This window comes from Hyperoodon ampullatus (assembly GCF_949752795.1).
Source record: "Hyperoodon ampullatus genome assembly, chromosome: 4".
NCBI classification, from domain to species: Eukaryota; Metazoa; Chordata; class Mammalia; order Artiodactyla; family Ziphiidae; genus Hyperoodon; species Hyperoodon ampullatus.
This window is the reverse complement of record NC_136917.1, coordinates 14,519,695-14,539,700: the sequence shown is the minus strand read 5'-3', so window position 1 is coordinate 14,539,700 and position 20,006 is coordinate 14,519,695. Positions and strand designations below refer to the sequence as shown.

Here is a 20,006-nt window from a genome sequence, read left to right as displayed (position 1 = left end):
ACACATGGAGTGCTGGAAGAGGCGACCTGTCTCATGGAAAAACTGTTGTGCCAGAAGATAAGAGACCTGAGTTCACCTCCATGCTTTCATTAACTCACTTCTCGTCTCTGGGCCTCAGTTTTCCCATCTGTAAAATCAGAGGGTTGTGCCAGATGGCCTCTGAAGGACCATGCAGCCTTGACGTTTTATGATGCTACTTTCTGGGGAAGAGGATAAAGAAGACGTCTCGTGAGCACCAGACTTATGGCCTCTTGAGGACACGGAGCTTATGAGTGGCCCAAAGCGCTGGCTTTGCAGGCCAACAGAGCCAGGGGCAGTGACCTGCACTCACTTGTCATGTAGCCTCTGGCAAGTCACTTACACCTAGGAACCTCCAGAAGAGACACAAGGGGTTAAAAATCATTCCCAGGCTTGTTGTGAAGACGAAATGACCTAAGTGCTTAGATTAGACTGGCACATAACAGGTGCTTCATCAACAATGCTTTTATTATTAGCACGGTCCCTTGAGTGCTAAGGCCTCAATTTGTAACTGGCATTTATCTGGGGTGGCTTTTGAGGGACCAAGTTTCCAGAAAGGTTCCCTGGGTTGGCCCTGGCACTGCTGGCTCTCGGGTCCTTCTCCTCAAGGGCAGGTTCCTTGGCTCCAATCTCATCCTCCTCCCTGCCCCACCCCTCCCAGCCACAGGGACCACCAGTACCATCTCTCTGACACCGTACTCCTTCTCCACCTTCACTTTCAGGTTCTTGAAACATTCCTCCATCCGGTCGTGGAAGGGCCGCAGATTTTCTGACACCCGTTTCTCATGGATCTTAATCCCAGCTCCCAGGAAGGGTATCTGGAGAGAAGGTGGTAAATGATGAGCCAAAGGTTGGCTACCTGGCCCCATGGAGGTGGTGGAGGCAAGTCTGCCTGCTGAGAATTTGTTGAGGGCTTTAGGGTCTTGGAAACCTTCAAGTGGGGTCACCAACCCTGAGAAATGGGAAAGCTGCATCCTTGGGGTTTGCTCTGAAAACAAGACCTCTAGGAGAAAGACCTCCAGCTGCCCTTGCCCCACAGGAGGGCTGGACACCCCCCACCCCCATGAGAAGCCACGTGTTAGGGAAAGTCTGCACCTTACAGAATCTACTGAGGGGCAGAGTGTGAGACCAGAGGAGAGGACTCCCTGTTGCTTTGACTTAAAGCCTTGCCCAAGAAGTTCTTGGCAGTGCAAAAGGGAAAGTATGATTGTCAGAGGCTGGGAGATAGGAGAAGGGAAGGGCTGAACAGAGAAGGAGGAGTGGGCACAGCCTGGTCTCACAACACAGGAGACCCAGTGATACGACCTCATGTGGTTGCTGAAGAAAGATACCCAAATGTTAACATCGTGGAGTTAACCAGCCAATAGGGAGTTTTTAAAAAGTGATGTGAAAAGCCTTGGGAAGATGAGAGGGGAAGAGATAATTGATGTGAGACAGTTAAGCTCTTATTTATCAACAGAGGAGGTCAATAAACACTGGCTAAATGGTAGATACGAGGACAGTAGCCAAGCCACAGTGGCTACGATGAGCAGCAACAGCTGAGGAAGTTCGTAGTGTGGCCTCAGGGAAACATAATGAGGGCTGCAAAGAGTAGAATACAGATCATTTTGAAGAAAAAAATGTTTCCATGATGGTGACATAAAGACATTTCTGCCTCCTTCTCTTGGAGGGCTCCCCAAAATGACAAAGTGAAGGAGAAACTGAAATTCCGTTGAGACTAGGAGACATCTGTGAACTTGGCCCGCAATACATCAGGTGGAAGGTGGATGGTAAGGGCAGAGGAGGAGTTGGTGGTAAGAGGCCAATCTGCCTCTGGGAAGCCAGGAGGGGCTCAGGGATTCGAGGCACCAGGTATCCCAGAAAAGCTAGAGTGAGTTGAGAGGCTGAAAACAGAGGGATGGGTTGAAATTCTGTGACAGGAGCGGTTAGATAGCCAGGTCCTTACTGCTTTACCTGGTAGCCAAGTGTCATATTTTCCCATTGCCCCAAGAAGCAGGAGCTTATCCTCTAGAACAATTAGAACAAACAGCTATGGGCTGAGGGGTACCAGGCACAACAGAGGGCAGGGATGAGGAACCAAACAGGAAATAGGGGGTTGAGGGAAAGTCTGCACACTAATAGACAGCAAGACCTTCACTTTCCAGTCCCCAGATTGCCAGCAGTGCAGGAGCCAGGGGGACCTTCATATGCAATAGCTTGAAGGGTCTGTTCTGGAGAAAGTGAATGGTGCATGTTATACAGACGTCTGTGGATCACTCAGTTACCATATGTAATGCCATCCAGGTGACAATACCTTCTCTCACGTGCACAGAAATTCATTCAGCTTTTTTAGTGCCCCACTCTTTACTATGGACAGACTGCCAAGGATCACCAGGCATTGAAGGAAATTCTCCACTGTGAAAGACAGAGGTCAGAACCAACAGATAGGAAGAAAAGCAAAAAGGGAGGGAGGGAGGAAGGGAGGAAGGCAGAGAGGAAGAAAAGAACGAATGGACTAACGTGGAAGAAACAGAGAATGAAGAGAGCTTAAGAAAACTTTACTTTTTTAAAATAACTAATATATAGAAAAAGAAAAAAATTTCTATCCATGAAACAAGACAATGATTTTATTTAAAAAAGAAAAGGGGCTTCCCTGGTGGTGCAGTGGTTGAGAATCTGCCTGCCAATGCAGGGGACACGGGTTTGAGCCCTGGTCTGGGAAGATCCCACATGCTGCGGAGCAACTGGGCCCGTGAGCCACAATTACTGAGCCTGAGCGTCTGGAGCCTGTGCTCCGCAACAAGAGAGGCCGCAATAGAGAGAGGTCCACGCACTGTGATGAGGAGTGGCCCCCACTTGCCACAAATAGAGAAAGCCCTCGCACAGAAAGGAAGACCCAACACAGCCATAAATGAATAGATTAATAAATTTAAAAAAAAAAAAAAAGAAAGAAAGGAATGGGACTTCCCTGGTGGCACAGTGGTTAAGAAATCGCCTGCCAATGCAGGGGACACGGGTTTGAGCCCTGGTCCAGGAAGATCCTACATGCCACGGAGCAACTAAGCCCATGCGCCACTACTACTGAGCCTGCGCTCTAGAGCCTGTGAGCCACAACTACTGAAGCGCGAGTGCCCAGAGCCCGCGTTCCGCAACAAGAGAAGCCACCGCAATGAGAGAGTAGATCCCGCTCACAACTAGAGAAAGCTCGTGCGCAGCAGTGAAGACCCAGCACAGCCAAAAACAAATAAATAAATAAATAAATTTATTTTAAAAAAGAGAAGGGAATGATAATGGAAATACTACATACAAAAACTAGTGAGATATAAAGTTGCTAATGGAAGATAAATGTATAGCTTTAGTTTTACATATTAGAAAAGACAGAAAATCAATTAGCTAAGTATCCATTTCAAGATATTAGTAGAAGAACAGCAAACTAAACCCAAAGAGAGTAAAAGGAAGGAAATAATAAAAGTAAGAGTGGACATGAATGAAAAAGAAAACAAACTGACAACACAGAGGATTGACAAATCCAAAAGTTGGTTCTTTGAAAAGACAAAAACATTGATAAACACCTTAAAGGGCTAATAAAAAAAATAGAAGGTACCAATAACCAATATCAGAATTTAAAAAGGAGTATCACTATAGGAAGTACAAGCATTACAAAAGATCATAAGAGGATATTATACAAAAGTTTATGTCAATAAATTTAATATTTAGATAAAATGGACAAATTGCTAGAAAAATACAACTTACCAAAAAGGGGCTGAAAGAAATAGGAAATCTGAAAACTATTAAATTAAATACATACTTTAAAATATTCCTGGCCCATATGGCTTCACAGACAAATTTTAGCAAATATTTAAGGGATAAATAAATGCCAACTTTATACAAACTCTTAAAAAATTTTTAAATAGGGAGTAATTTTCAACCCACTTTTTGAGACCAGAGTAACTTTGTTACAAGAATTGAACAAGGATATTATAAAAAAGGAAAATTAAAGGTTAATATCTCTTTTGAGCATAGACACAAAAATCTTGAAGAGTATATTTTCAAATAGAATCCAGAAATATATAAAAATGATAATATATTATGACCAAGTGGGATTTACGTCATACATGCAAGGTTGGTTTAATAGTCCAAAATCAACTAATATAATTCACTGAATTAGCATAATAATGAAGAAAAACAATATGAGTATCTCAATAGATGTATAAAAGGCATTTGACAAATTAAAAACCCATTCATGATAAACTAGCAAACTAGGCGTAGAATGGGACATCATCTTTAAAACATCCCACTCTGTGAAATACTGACTCTTGCCCTGATGTGGGAGACATCAGGGCAAGATGTACTCTCTCTCTTCTTATACTCATCAGTGCAATGAGGGAAGAAAAATAAGTAAACAGCATAAGATTGGAACAGAAGAAGTAAAACTTTTTATATTAGCAGATGATATGTTTGTCTGTAGAACATCCAAAAGAATGTACAAACAATTTGACTTATTAAGTGAACTTAGTAAGGTTGCTGGATACAAGGTGAACATACCCCCCCCCCAAAAAAATTGTGATGATATTGACAAACAAAAAGAGAAATTTTAAAAATACCATTTATAATAGTTAAAAATATCAAATACCTTAAAACAAATCTAATAAAATTTGTGAAAGACCTTTCCAGTGAAAACTACAAAACTTTGCTGAGTGAAATTAAAGAACTAAAGAAAGGGAGAGAGATTCCATATTCATGTACTGGAAGAATCAATTATCATTAAAACAGAAATTCTTCCTAAATTAATCTACATGCCTAATATATTCCTATTCAAAATCTCAATGTGTTTTGGGGGTATGTGAAAATTGGCAAGCTGACTTAAAAATTTATATGGAAATACAAAGGACCAGAAGGACCAAGACAAATTTGAAAAAAAAATTGCAGTACTGTCACTATCAGATCTCAAGAGTTACTATAAAGCTACAGTAATTAGGAACAGTATGGCATTGGACAAACAGACCAGTGGAATAGAGTAGGAAGTCCAGAAATAGACTGACATCTGTATGATCACTTTATGGCAAAGTTGGGAGAAGTAATAGTCTTTTCAACAAATGGCGCTGGAATAATTAGAAATCTGTATAGAAAAATAATTTACCCCTTACTTCATGTCAGTCAAAATGGATCATATACTTAAGAGTATAGGACAAAACAATAAAACTTCCCAATAAAACACAGGAAATATCGTCATGATCTTGGGATAGCCAGAGATTTCATAAAGTGAAGACAAAAGTAATAATCATTTTAAAAATTGATAAATTGGGCCTCATTAAAACAACAAACTTCTGTTCTTCAAAAATACACCATTAGAAAGTAAACAGACAAGCCACAGACTGAATGAAGATATTTGCAATACATATATTTGACAAAGGACTCATATCTAGAATATATATAAACTCCTATGAATTATTAATAAAAAGACAATTCAGTTAATAAAATAAGTAAAAGATTTGAACAAACGTTTCACAGAAAGGTTATTCAATTAGCCAATAAACACATGAAAAGGCGATGAACACCGCTGCTCGCAAAGGAAATGCAAATTAAAATTAAACTGAGATACCACCTCACAACCACCAGAAAGACTAAAATTAAAGACTCACAGTATCATGCGTCAGCGAGAATGTGGAGCAACCCAGACTCACAGACGTTCTTGGTGGGAGTGTAAATTGGCTCAGCCACTTTGGAAAACTGCTTCTTGGTATCCAGTAAGGCTAAAGATAAACGTATGACCCAGCACTCCCACTACTAGATAGATAGTGAGGACACTGAGTGCTTATGCCCATCAAAAAACATGAACAAGAATGTTCATACAACTCTTTCCACACTATCCAAAACCTGAAAACAACTCACCATCAACAGGAGAATAGATAAATACATTGGTATATTATTGGTATATTGTATAGTCACACAATGGATAACACTTAGAACAAAAAAAGAAAAACTTCTCTTGCATGTAAAAGCCTGGATGAATCACAAAGGCATTACAGTGAAAAGAAGAAGCCAGACACACAGCAACACATACTGTATAATGCCACTTTTATGACGTTCAAGAACTGACAAAACTAATCTATAGTGATAGAAGTTTGGCAGTTATCTGTTAAAGCCAGATATTCTAACATACTATAACTGAGCAATTCCACACCCAGGTATACATCCAACAGAATTTGTGCATGTGTGTGCCAAAAAGACACATACAAAGATGTTCAGAACAGCACGACTTGTAATACCCTCAAACTGAAATCAACCCCAATCTCCATCAGTTGAAAAAGAAATAAATATGTTTTGGCACAGTTATACAGTCCAGCTGCATAGACTATTATACATCAATGAAAATGAATAAATGATTGCTATGTACAACAAAATAAATCAATTTTAAAACGTAACAGTAAACAAAATAAGTTAGACACAAAAGAATGCACACTGTGTGATTCCATTTATATATAGGTCAGAAACAAGCAAAAGTAAACTATAGTGTTTAGCAATGAGTGCTTAGGTGGTTAAAAAGTATTTTTAAAAAGCAAGTAAATGGTTACTGTAAAAGCAAGAGAGGGGTTAACCTTGGGGAGGGCTGGCAATGACTAAAAGCAGGCACAAGAGAGGCTTCTGGGTGCTAGAGGAATTCTGCTTCTTCATCTGGTGGTGGCCACATAAGTGTACACTGTGACAACTCAGTGTGCTGTGTATTTTTGTTAGGTGTAGTTTTCTGTATGTAATATTTCGTGAAATGTTTACAAGAAGAATGTACTGTAGACATCTTCCCATGCCAATAAATAGAGAGAAAATCTTTACAAAGAAAAAAATTAAGAAGCGATCACTCTTGAAATCCATGAAATCTTGAACACATAATGTACTTTGCACTTCTAGCTTCTGTTGGGTTGCTAGCGGTGCAAGTCCATCTCCCTTTGAAATCTAAGGGTCTCGTGTTTTGAGAAAATCCAAAGTGAATCTGGCTTTGGCAAACCAAGATCCAATCTATAATTAAGCTCCAAGAAGGCAGGGAGGGAGCAGATCCACAGTTTGATCCAGCGCTTTATTTCTGTGGCCTGGCACACAGTTGGGACTCAAATATATATAAGTTGCAAGAATGAATGGAGTAAAATGGAAGAGCGAATCTGCTGTGTGTAAAGTAAAAAAGGTCACCTTCACCCTGAGCAGGGCAGCATCTTTGGAGTATTTAGGACGCTGGACTCTGAGTGGGAGGAATGCGGCCCAAGGCAATCCCCTTTGCAGGCTCTTAGAAGCTGTAACATCAAATACATGCTTTCAAAGTCTCCTTTCTTTGCTTGTGGTGCCCCTCTATTAACTGCAAGACTTTGGAAGAATTTCCTTAGAAGGCACAGCCTGGTATCAGCTGTGCTCTGAGGCCACACAGTCTGGTCCATGCTTTGGGTGCAGTGAATACAGCCCAGAGAGTCCATTACCAGGGGATAAGACATGCGCAGTAGAGAGGCCCAGGACAGTGATATGGATTGAGAATGACACCCAGCACGCAAACACATTTGTGTGACATGTTAGCCCTCCCTGGGGCACCCCAGAAAGAGCTGAGGAAGGAAACCAACCAAAGCTGAGTCTTCCTGCTTCCCAAGCTGGGGAGGGGGAGGATCATTATTTGAGTATTAAAGGACACGATGACCTCGGAAGGCTGGGGCTCTTGGGGATGTCTGGGTGTCACAGGTGGCACAAGGTAAGAAGGGAGAGAAAATTCCAGACTCACAAAATGCATTCAGGAGAGTGTATCTGTGCAGCGCCTGGCGTTTTATTTTTAAGGCCTCACTTTGCATACATTGGCAGAGGCAGAGAAGGACCTGAATTAGGAATCCTTATTTTAAGAAAAGAGGCTGCACCCAATGCTTCTCACTCCCTAATTCCCCTAGAGTAACAAAAACTCCCTACCACAGTAGCTCGCTTTTCTTTGCACTGGGACTGGCAACGAGGGAGGAGGGAGGGCTGCCCCCTGCTGTCCTGTTCGCCTCCCCAGCCTCCCCCCAGCGCACCCTCCAGAGCCCACCCTGCGTCCTGGGTGCTGGGTGGTCCGTGGAAGGCAGGGAGATGTTTGGGGAAGCGCTGCTGCAGGCCTAGACCAGGAGGCTGGTCCTGTGAATGCCTCTGGGAGAGGGGTCTGTGGATCGTTTCTTCTCTAGGGGGTGGCAGAGAGCAGGAGAGGGCAGGAAGGAGAGAAAACACGGGAGACGGAGCCAGAGAAGAAGCAGAGCCAGGAGTGAGGTGTGAGGGGGCAGCAGAGACAGGCCACAGCCAGAGAGGGGACGGGGAGAAGCAAAGAACTTCTGAGGAGAGGAGGAAGACGGAGACGCATGCACAGCAGCAGTCAGAGAGAAGGAGATCGTGGAGGGAAGGGACAAGGATGCAAGGAGAGGGCAGGGAAGCAGAGAGCAGGAGGAAGCAGGCGGGAAGGACAGTCCTTCTCAGGTGCCGGGCCGGGCTCCGGAGGGCTGAGCAGCTTGTGCAGGGTGCAGACCCTTTGCCTGAAAACCAACCAAACCGAGGCCTCGATTATTTTCGAAACCTGATATCCATCTGAGCACTGTCTGCAACAAACTGGGTCAGCCTTAGTAGGATGGGAGGTAGGGTAGGGGCCGAAGTCTTCCATTATCTGACTGGCGGGTGCTGGGTGTGGTGGGAGGCGGTGGGAGGTGCGCCGGACCCTGGCGTTCATGTCAGTCCCCCTGGGAGAAGCCACCTCCTGAATTCAACATCCAACACGGCAGTCTTAGCAACACGCAGCATAGCATCACTGCACAGAGCCAGTGCAGCACCCCAAGGGTGCAGTGCCCCAAATCCCGCTTCCACAATGCACCTGCTCAGGTGAAGACAGAGTCAGAAGAAAGGCCAAAAGCCAGAGGGCAGGAGAGCAGTATGAAAGTCGGCCATTCCAGGCAGAGGCTAGCAGAGGGCAGGCGAACCGGGGAGGGGAAAGGATGGACACAGGGCTGGCCTACCCCCAGCCCGCCTCTGCTTTACCTGCCACGCAATCAGGTCCTTGAGGCAACTCAGCTTGTCCTGGTCCTCGGGGTGGTCCCTGGCATACTCTTCAGTGAAGAAGGCCTAGCAGGACAAACAGACGTTGGGGGTTTCCTGGTCCTTTGCTGTGGACCCCACGACCCACCTCTCTGGCACCGGGAGAGGGTTCCACTTGACAGGGGCAGGAATGAGGCCTTTCCTACGTGGATGGGCAACAGTCAGGGACGTGTAGGGACTGACGTTTCCTCCTCCCGGGGCTCAGATCGGTATCCACTGGGAAAGGGTCACAGACCCCAGGGAAATTGTTCTTGAAGAGGGGTCTCTGGACCCGCAGCAGCAGCATCACCTGGGAACTTGCCAGAGATGCAAATTCTCAGGCCCCACCCGGACGTGCTGAATCAGAACCTCTGGGGTCGGAGGTGGGGTGGAGGCAGCTGTGTGTGAAGAAGCCCTGCCGGGGATTCTGCTGCACAGTCAAGGCACCGTCCTCAGGCGAGAAAACTCAGTAAGGAAGTTCACCTGGTGGGCTTCCCAGCTCACCTCCCTCATCGTGTGTGACCTTGGCAGCCCCAGCTCCTTCCCGGCTCCTGTTCTCAGTGTGTGCACATATATACACAGACATATCACCCCTCAAGACTGAACAAAGGATTACCAATGGACGACTCCACGGGGTGTCCAAGGGTAGCTGGAAGGACTAACTGGAACTACTGTCCATGAGTTATACTATTGTGCCGTATTCCTAGGTTGTTTTTTTTTTTTTTTTTTTTGCGGTACGCGGGCCTCTCACTGTTGTGGCCTCTCCCGTTGCAGAGCACAGGTTCCGGACACGCAGGCTCAGCGGCCATGGCTCACGGGCCCAGCCGCTCCGCGGCATGTGGGATCCTCCCGGACCGGGGCACGAACCCGCGTCCCCTGCATCGGCAGGCGGACTCCCAACCACCGCGCCACCAGGGAAGCCCCATGTATTCCTAGTTTTACATCAATGGATGACATAGAAAAGATAATAAAGAGTCCATCGTGAGATTTATGAGAATGAAGAGTCCATTTTTCCCTCAGCGTCCCATTAACGTATGGCCCAGGTGAAAGCCAAATAAGGACTTTCTATTCTATTTCAGCTCTGGGAAAGGTTATGTCTCCTTATTGAGTAATTATTTTTCCCCAGTGGAAAATGTGACTCAATAACTGATGGTTTTTCCCTTTTTGCCACGGACACCAGGAGCCTCAGAAATGAAATCTGTGGCTGAAATGTGTGGGGATTTCTGGAGGGTCCTTGTGACCTGAATATCTAGATTATAACTCTCACTTGAGAGTCGATCTCCCATCCCTTCTGTATTTTCACAGATTCCATGTTTCATTCCTTCCCATTTCCAGAGGTCATTTCCATCATCTATAGAAGAGATGGCTTTACACAAGTAGCATGTACTTTGATTTGTGGCACTTGACTTTTATGGTCTGGCTCGTGGACATCCCAGAGCCTCCTCTTGACAGAGGTATCTCGATGTGCCCAGTGGGATAAGGGACCTCTATGACCCCTGACAGAGCACGGCATTGAGGGTGGGAAGGAGATGAGAGTGAGGCTATAGAAACTCTGGAAGGTGTATGAGGTCCAAACAAGCTGAAGTGTCCTTCTGAGGGACAAACAGCCACAGTAAGAGGAGTGGCACGCAGCTGTGTCTGCTCTGGGCCCTCCTGCTGCCGCTCTGTCCCCACCAGGGCCTGGAGAGGGGAGCCCTCACCGTCTCATACTTGGCGAACCCTCCCATGACAGCAGGGTCCACGATTCCGTTCAGGAGCATGGAGAGTGGGTTGATCGGGAGGCTCTCGTCACTCTGGTACTGGTTTATCATCATCAGGATCTTCTCGTTGGCCACGGACATGGTTTCGATGGCGTTCTCCAGAGGGCTAATTGTGGTCTGTTGAAAACGAGATCACCAAGAAGAAAGGGCCTCAGCAGGTCGCTTTAAAAACAGATAAAATTATTGGTATTGCTTTCATTTGGGGTTGGAATTCAAATGAGACAATGCTCCCCAAGGGGCTGTAGCAGGCTCTTGTGGTGATTACTGAGCCCTGGGGGTTGTTGGCTGTCTGGGGAGAGACAGGCTGAATTTGTGCTTAGCAAGAGAGGGATCTCCCTGGGGAGATGAAGGCAGGAAGTGTCAGGCACTCTCTGGGGTTTCAGAGGCTGGGTGTGCTCCAGGGAGGGTTTTTCTTCTTATTACCTGGTGAAGGATGCTCCAATTCAACCCATCTGGTATTGGTTGTGCACCTACTATGTGTGAGCACTTAGCTGGAGGGATGAGAGCAGCTGACGATGTGATCACCTGGCCTGGCCCACAGTAGGTCCCAAGACTTGTTATATGAGGCGTCACTGCTCCAAGGTAGATTCGGTTTAGTTGGGAAGATAAACTAACCACACCTTCAACACCTCTTAGAAAGCAAGATAAACACAGGGCCATCAGGTGCTAACTGGGATAACAGTGGTTCCCAAGAGCATGGGATCGAGAGTAAAACACTAAGCAAGAAGTCTGCAAACTTTTTCTGTGCAAGGGCCAGATGTTGTGTTGTTGTTTGTGGCAACAACTCTGTTATTGTAGGAAGAAATCAGTTACAGGCAATATGTAAATCAATGAGCATGGTGGTTCCAATAAAACTATTTACAAATTAGGTGCAGGTGGGCCCTGGGTCATAGGCCATAGTTTCCTGACACCTGAACTAAACTAAGCAAATAAAAATGAGTGCAAATCTCAGCCATTTTTTCTGTGTGATCTTGGGCAAGTTTCCTAAACGTTCTGAGCCTCAGTTGACTTACTGGTAAAATGAGGATAAGAAAACCTACTTCAAAAAGTAACTGGTAGTTATTGTTATTAACTCTTGTAGGTGTCAGGACAGGGACTAGCCGCTGTCCTGAGAAGGGAAGCCTCCCTGGCAGGGTGGGTGGGGCTGGAGGGAAGGGTGAAGTAATCCGGGAAAACTTCATGGAGGGAACCCTAAGTGTTACCATCTGTTCAGTGGCGGTGCTGCAGGGCCTGCTTCAGTGGGGACATAGCAAAGATTAGTTGAGATAATATGACACTTGACTTAGCAAAGATTAGTTGAGATAATATGACACTTGACTTACAGCAGAGTTCTTTAAAAAGTGCACCTGCTAGTTATTTTTAACTGCTGAGTATATCTGAAGGGGAGAACCAGCCTCTACAGCCATGCTCTTGGTCATCTTCTTAAACCATTTCCTTAAATCCCTGTGAAATCTTAGCCTCCTCGCCCCCCTTCCTTGTTTCTGGACATTTTTGAAAATGGCTGTCTCTTCAGTGAGAAGGCCCTGGGAGTAGGCCCTCTCCTCTCTCTCTCTCTCTGTGATACAAGACACAGTGATACACAATGTCATCCTCTTTCCGTCTCACACACACACACACACACACACACACACTCAAGTGTGTACACACACACACACACACACACACACAGAGCTGGGAGGGAAGGCTGCTCGGCCTGGTAGAGGTGGCAGCCCATGTTCCACAAGCTGCAACTCATGGTCCAGTTTCTGTCAAGCACACAGACCAACCCTGCAGGGGCTTCTCCAAGCTGAGGTCTAGACTGAGTTCTAAAGGAAAATCTATCACAACCACTTGGACTGAGCCCAGTACCACACCTGGATTTCAATAATAGCCTGTCTGAGAGACTCATGCTTTACGGTGAGTTATTAAAAATGGAAAGTCCTGTTGATTGGCTTTCTTCCTCATTTCTGAAGCTATTTTTGTATCCCTACGTCTTTAACCTCGTTACAGGCAACAGGACAGAGAATGAGAATGAACACTCCTTTGGATTCTCACCTCTGGACCTTTGTGTAGATAAGTACGTCACTCTCAGGGCAGAGTGATGGGGGTTACATATTTGGTGGAAGACCTGGAGGTCTGGAGCTGGTAACAGTTATAAAAGCACTGATCACGGTAAAAGAGATGGCGCCATTTGTGGACTGCCTCCTCTGGGCCAGCCCATGCTGGGTGTGTCCCACACGTGCTCTCATTCAATTCCCCCAACAACAGGTAAGTCCTTCACCTAAGGGTAGATGGGGCAGTGCTGGGGAGAGCGCGCCAGTGTCCGAATTCCAAAGGCGAGCTTCTCCCCCACATACAGACCACACTCTGCTACCAAACTTGCCATACACTGGTAGTTAGGACTTGGTCAAGCCCTCAAATCTCTGGTCTCTTTCCTAAGCTGAGCCTCATTTTCCTTACCAGCAGCACAGGTGTATAGCCCTTGCCCAGCTTGCTGTGCAGGGAAAATGAATTATCCTGGAAAATACAGTCAGCCCTCCATACCCTTGGGTTTTGCATCCTTGGATTTAACCAACCTCGAATTCAACCAACCACTGATACAGAGGCCCAACTGTATTCACTGTACTTACGCCCTTTTATGTAAGGGACTTAAACAACTGCAGATTTTGGTATCCGAGGAGGCTCCTAGAACCAACACCCTCAGATACTGAGGAATAACTGTACTTTGGAAACAATTTTAAAGGCACTCGGGAAAGTGGTGATAATCCCTTGCAATCGAGTGGTGTTTCATATTCCTCAAAGGCATCTCCCACATTATCACCTTCATAAATCCTCTTAGGAAACCTCTGAACTGCATAAGGTAGACATTATTATTACAACCTACTTCTACCACTGATCACTTTGGCAGTTCAAGTCCCATCTTTGAGCTTCAGTTTTCTCATATGCAAAATAATTTAAATGGACAAGGACTAGGAATGGGGTTGCACATTGGAGGTGTGTAGGCCAAACTGGGCCTGGGTCTGTCATTTAGCCAGCACATAAGTTCTAATTTTTTAAAAAACTAATTCAGCTGGAAGGAGTATGCCACAGCTTCTACCACTCCCCGTTGTCTTAATGGGACGAGTTAACATATTTACAGTTATCCTCCTGGGCTCTGAAGGTATTGGAATTTGTAGCTCTTGGATTAAATGACCTTCAGAGTGTCTTTCAGCTCTGAAATTCCATAGTTTTTTCATGTCTATTTTACAGATGATGAAAACTAAGGCCAGAGGTACACTGTGTTTGTCCAACATCATACAGCTTGTTAATAACCAAGTTGAATTTGGTTCTCTGACCCCCAGCTCAGGACTTCTTGTAAAGATTACATATTCTCAGGGTCAAGAAAAAGGAAAGGACCCTCAATAAGCAGAACTTACACTTGAATCCCATCAGAAAACACCTCTCTGTACAAACAGTACTGTAGTCATGACAATTCATAAAAGAAACAACCAAGAACAAGATACAAATTCTATACCACAAAAACAAATGCTTGGAGAGGAATTCACTCAGCACCCATGAAACTTCTGTGTCTGAGACATCCTGAAATTCTTGGTAACTCCAATGAGGGAGGCTATCAGAGATAAAGTCACTCTGGTCAACTTTTTGGAGGTCTTCCCAATCCCTTCTATCAGAGGGTATCAGGATAAAAGAAGTGAAACAAAAATGTTGACTATTTCTTTCCTAATTTCAGAATCCTGAGTTCATAAAACAAGGTACGCACTTCATATATTATGGGCTTCTGCATATTAACTGAGTGATTGGTTGATGGATTTACTTAATAACTATTATTTTTTTAATATAAATTTATTTATTTATTTTTGGCTGCGTTGGGTCTTTGTTGCTGTGCGTGGGCTTTCTCTAGTTGTGGCGAGCGGGGGCTACCCTTTGTTGCAGTGCGTGGGCTTCTCATTGCAGTGGCTTCTCTTGTTGCGGAGCACAGTCTCTAGGCACGCGGGCTTCACTAGTTGTGGCACGCAGGCTCAGTAGTTGTGGCTCGTGGGCTCTAGGGCACAGCCTCAGTAGTTGTGGCGCACCGGCTTAGCTGTTCCATGGCATGTGGGATCTTCCTGGACCAGGGATCGAACCCGTGTCCCCTGCACTGACAGGCAGATTCTCAACCACTGCACCATCAGGGAAGTCCCTTAATAACTATTCTTGAACACCAATTATGTGTCTAGGACTATTCCTTGCACTCAGAGATATGGCAGGGAACAAAATGGACAAAAATCTGTCTTCCTGGAGCTCACAGTCTAGTGGAGCTTATATTATAATGTTATTATATTTAAAATTCTAGATATTAAAAATAAACACACAGGCAAATTATGTAGTCTATTAGGAGGCAAGATACCATGGCGGGAGATGGGGCGTTCAGAGAGTGCAGGCTGGAATTCCTTCAGTTTGCCTACAGTCCCGTGGGGACAGCGAAGGTGGAAAGGCACCTTACTGAGCACCACCAGAGGAAAGGGCACAGCCAGGGCCAATGGGTAGAGACTACGGCTTAGTAGAAAGTTTCTGATTTCTCACCTCAAAAATGGGATTCATAATATGATGTACTTCACACGGTTTTGTGGGATTAAACAGGATAATGTTACAAAGTCCTTGACACAGCTCCTGGGACACTTATCAAGCTTATCATGCACCGATGTGTCCCATGAATAAAGGGCATGAGTAGCTTCTTCCTCTCCAGGGCACTAATTATTGGGGTGGGCTGGGGACATGTTAAGGAAAGAGGAGAGAGTGGGTCCATCCAGGTGCCTGGTATGAGAGGTTACAGTCAAACCTCACCTCTTTTACTAACCTTGAGCAACCCACTAACTCACTCGGCTTCCTCATCTGTAAAACGGAAAAATAATAATATCTACCTCGCAGCATTGTTGAGGGGTTTAAATGAGGTCATGCATATGAACCGTCTGGCACATGCTCAGTAATGTCTGTTGATGTCATCATCGTTATTATATGTTCCCTAAGGTCTACACCAAGACTGTGAAAAGGAGATTGGAGGACCACCTGGCTGCTGGGGGCCCTTAAAGGGCTGAAGAGGGATGGTCTCAATGTTGATCGTACAGTAGCTTGAAAACATCAGTCAGACAATGTCCCTCCTCTGCTTGTGAATCAAATTCACCCAGTGGAAAAGCCCAGGTCCTTATGGTGCCTACAAGGTCCTATATGACCTGCTATCAGACTACTGCTACTCCCCCCTCACTTGTTCTGATTCAGACATAAGCCTGTTCTGTCCCAGGGGCCTTGCACTTGCTATTTCCTCTGCTACTATGTCCTTCTCTTCGGGATCTGCAAGGACCACGTCCTCACTTCCTCCAGGCCTCTGATCAAAAGCCATTTAGCAGGAAGGCTTTCCACGACCATCCTACTTAAAAGACCCACCACTCCTTCATCACCTTTCTCTTTTATTTTTCTCCATAGTGGTTATCTCCACCTGACATAGTATATATTTTCTTAGGCTTTTTAGTGCGTCTTTGCCACTAGAATGTAAGCTTCATTGCAGAATCTCTAGGTGCTTGACATGTGTTAGGTACTCATTAAATATTTGTTGAATGAATAAGTGAATAAGACATCCTGAATAGGTCCCTGCTTCTCAGATGTCACCGGATTGTCCTTTGCATCCTGAGGGCTGCAAGATCCCCAGCTGTTTGAGGACACGGAGACCCTGAAGTGTGCTGAGAAGCAAAATACATGCTATCTGCACCATGGAGTTCAAATACTTGCATTCTAGCCAGAGCTTTGCCTCTGTGTAATTTCCTTTCTCTGAGCTTCAGTTTATCCAAGTATAAGATGGATTCATAGTGAGATTCTGCAGAGGGGTCCCCAAAGGGCTGTTGGGAGGGGAGGATATGAGAGGGTGGTTGTGTCGATTGAATTCCAGGCCCTCTTCCTCCCCCTGCACCCAACCACAGAAGCTCCCCATTCATCAGCTTTATTACCAGATTCTATGGTACCTTTCATTTGCAGGGGAAAAAACGTTATCTGATGCTTAAAAAAAAAAATTGAAAGCAGGTAAACTGGATGCTGCCTCAGGTCCCTTCCTGCACCAGAATTCATGGACTCCTACAGTGGCTTTGAACAAAAGCATTTCCCTTTTTCCAGTCTCAGAAGCCTCCTGAGCCCCACAGACTCACCTGGGACATGTGAGTCACCTCAAACCAGCGCAGGATGCCCGGAAGCTTGTACGCGGTCACAAAGGAGGTCCTCTCGATCCACATCGACTGTCCCGTGGGCAGGGGTGGCAAGGGCAGGAAAGTAATACACATGAAACCTGACCATCAGAATTTGGTGGGAACCCAGCCAGGCCCCCAGGCCTCCTATCCACCCGGAATCAGAATAAAAATTACAAGACTCAGAAATACACTCCCACCTTACCCTGAAGAATTCTTTCCCAAGGTGAAGTTTAAGTTTTCCCTGGATTTAGGTCCAGTAAGTTTTAACCTGGGTCTCTGAACAGGCAGAAGTTTGAATGCATATGAATATTGAATGCATCCACCTGCATTTTCTGGGGGGAGGTCTACGGTGTTCATCAGACTCTTCAAGGGGCAGTGACTCCCCCAGTGCAAAGAATCACAGTCCAAGGGAAAGAGCTGAGAGAGACTTGGAGCTGTCTCCTCGTGCCAGCCTCGGCCCTCGGGAATAGAAGACAGGTAGGTCCTGGCTGGGAAACACACAGTGGCACTGGGGACTGTGAACTCCCTGTGGTTGAAAGGTGCATCTCACGCCAGGCCTGGGTCGTTATCTTGAGAGTGGAGAGGCTCAATCAAGAAATGAGAAGACAAACCCAACGGAAGAGCCTGGAGAATGCGTGTCATCGTACCAATGGAAGTTAGTGTTCCTTCCTTTGGCTTTGGATCAGATGCCCTCCCAATTCTGATTCTGGCAGGTGCAGGCTCTGGTTGGTAAAGGAGGCCCTGGGCAACGATCAAGGCTGCCAAAGAGTAGGGGAGGGGAGATACTTACGGCAAACTCATTCTCAGGGTCAACGGTCCCCCTGCGCACTGGCCGGGAGTAGTGGAACTTCTGCACGTAGTTGGACTTATAAAAGCTGCAAGACAGGAAGAGGCTGAGGCTCCTGATAGCAAAACCTGACCTGACCCTGTACTGTCCAGGGAGGCCCACTACAGTAAACTCCAGGTCTGGCAGAGTCCTTGCTGCAACATTTAAATCCAGGCTTTCCTTGTAAGATGATTTAGAAGCTAGTCGGTCTTATGCCCTCATGAGAACATAGCACCCCTTAGGGTACCCCCAAAGTTGGAATTCTATCATTAATGCACAAAGTGGTGCCTGGGTTATTGTTTCTTGTGACCTCAATGAAGGGTCTGGATACATCTAAGGTCCTAGGCTAATGTCTCAGGGGTATCTTCCAAGGATCTCTTTAGGTGTCCCAGCCATCCCCCAAATCACTCTCCCTTGAACCTCTAGGGCGGTTCTAACATCAGGACCAGCAGAGCATGTTGCTAGCTGTATGGTGGTCATCCCCTGCCCAAGGGTGCCTGACCGAGAGGTGACGGGAGGCTGAGCTCCAAGCTGAGCTTGAGTATCTGCTCAGCCGCCTGCACTGGCGTGAGGCTGCTTCTCCCCGCAGGAACAGGCCTTTCCTCTCACAAAGGAGCTCCTGCTTCCAACGGGTCTTCCCAGAGGAGAGGCCTTTTCCTAAGCTACTCAAGGTGCTAAACTGGGTGCCTGGGCCTGAGTGGGGTGAGTCAGACAGCTTGGAGGGGGGGCAGCGTGGTGCCCCGCAGATCCCACAGATGCCCTGCTTTGTTGCCTCATCCCTGACCTTGCGATCTGGTATTAAACAGATCACACCTGCCTTCATGCTGCTTCCTCTAATGTCCCCTATTTTATTTTATTTTTTATTTTATTTTATTTTATTTTTTGGCTGTGCCTCACAACTTGTGGGATTTTTGGTTGTGCCTCACAACTTGTGGGTTCCCCAACCAGGGTTTAAACCTGGGCCCTCAGCAGTGAAAGCGCTGAGTCCTAACCACTGGACAGCCAGGGAATTCCTCTAATGTCCCCTTTTTACATCGTAACCTGAACACAACCATTGTCAATGCACGACCTTAACAGATGCCTAAAAGACGTCCCTCTGGAGAAAGTGCTCGGCCTGAGCACCGTCCCTCTGTCTCCCACCTGCCTGTCGCCTGTCTGCCCATGCTCTCTGGCTGTGGATTTCTGGAGCCACTCTGGGATCAACCTGAGCAACCGGCTCTCCACGTCCACTTCAGCGAAGCCCAGCGCTGCTTCCTGAGGACTCGCTCTGCCACAAGGCGAGTCGCTCCCCCCTGGCCATCTCTGGTGTCAGCCTTTTCAGGGGCAGAGCCCAGAGGGGTCATGGGAGAGGCGATGCTTCTCCCAAGAGGAAAAGGGAGGACAGGCTGGCTAAGATAGGGAAGGAACTAGAAGACACCACGGCCTGTCCTGCCACCAGCTCGGCTTGGCAGCCCCATGGGATGCTCCTCCCCAACTCTCCCTCCCCTGAGCTGTGGGGCTTACTTCATAATCTGGTCAGGCACCGGCTTATTCTTGAACCTTGGGTGTTCATCCAAGACGGGCTGGACAGTGAAACACTGGATGTCTGTGATTCCTGCAGTTAAGAGCTCACAACGTCTCGGTCGGGGGGACAGTTCCAAGCACAGCAGGTCCCAGGTGAGACCTCCCAGGACAGTCCTTCTGGACCCAAGTTTTTAGTGAGTGACCAACCTCAGGGTGCTGGCTGCCAACTAGGTCCTAGTGACCAGTTAGCAGTCACCGTGGTCCTTATCAGAGCTACCTGTCACTTGCAACCCATGCCAGGGCTCAGCCTCTGCTAACAGTTGGTTAGTAGTCCTTAATTCTCATTATCATTGCTATATTACTATCATTAGCAAGAATAAGGCCTAATGCATTTATAGCTGTCCATCAACTGCAGCGCTCATCTCCCCACAGTCTCCTTTCATCTCTCCGGTTTTGCTGAGCAGTGTCGTTAACGTAAATCATACTTTCCAGAGACAAGGACATCAAGGTTAAAGAAGCTGGACAACCTGTTGAAGGTCACACAGCTTGTGAGCACAGAGCAAGGGCCTGTATTGGGGTCTTTTAACCCTGAGCTCAGGGTTCTTTGATTCCAGACTTTTATTCAGTGCAGCCCTCTGACCAGCAGCATCACCATCACTTGAGAGCTTGTTA

General features: G+C 46.3%; 1 protein-coding gene across 1 annotated transcript in view; it reads right to left on the bottom strand.

Moving 5' to 3' along the window:
• DOCK2 (dedicator of cytokinesis 2) overlaps positions 1–20,006 on the bottom strand; it is a gene marked incomplete at both ends in the record, with an annotated part of 408,698 nt that overhangs the window by 5,940 nt on the left and 382,752 nt on the right. The window contains 6 exons of the mRNA XM_079702106.1: positions 699–836; positions 9,019–9,102; positions 10,755–10,931; positions 16,967–17,053; positions 17,796–17,880; positions 19,335–19,416. Of these exons, the coding sequence (XP_079558232.1) occupies positions 699–836; positions 9,019–9,102; positions 10,755–10,931; positions 16,967–17,053; positions 17,796–17,880; positions 19,335–19,416 (653 nt within the window). The remainder of the gene's footprint in view (positions 1–698; positions 837–9,018; positions 9,103–10,754; positions 10,932–16,966; positions 17,054–17,795; positions 17,881–19,334; positions 19,417–20,006) is intronic.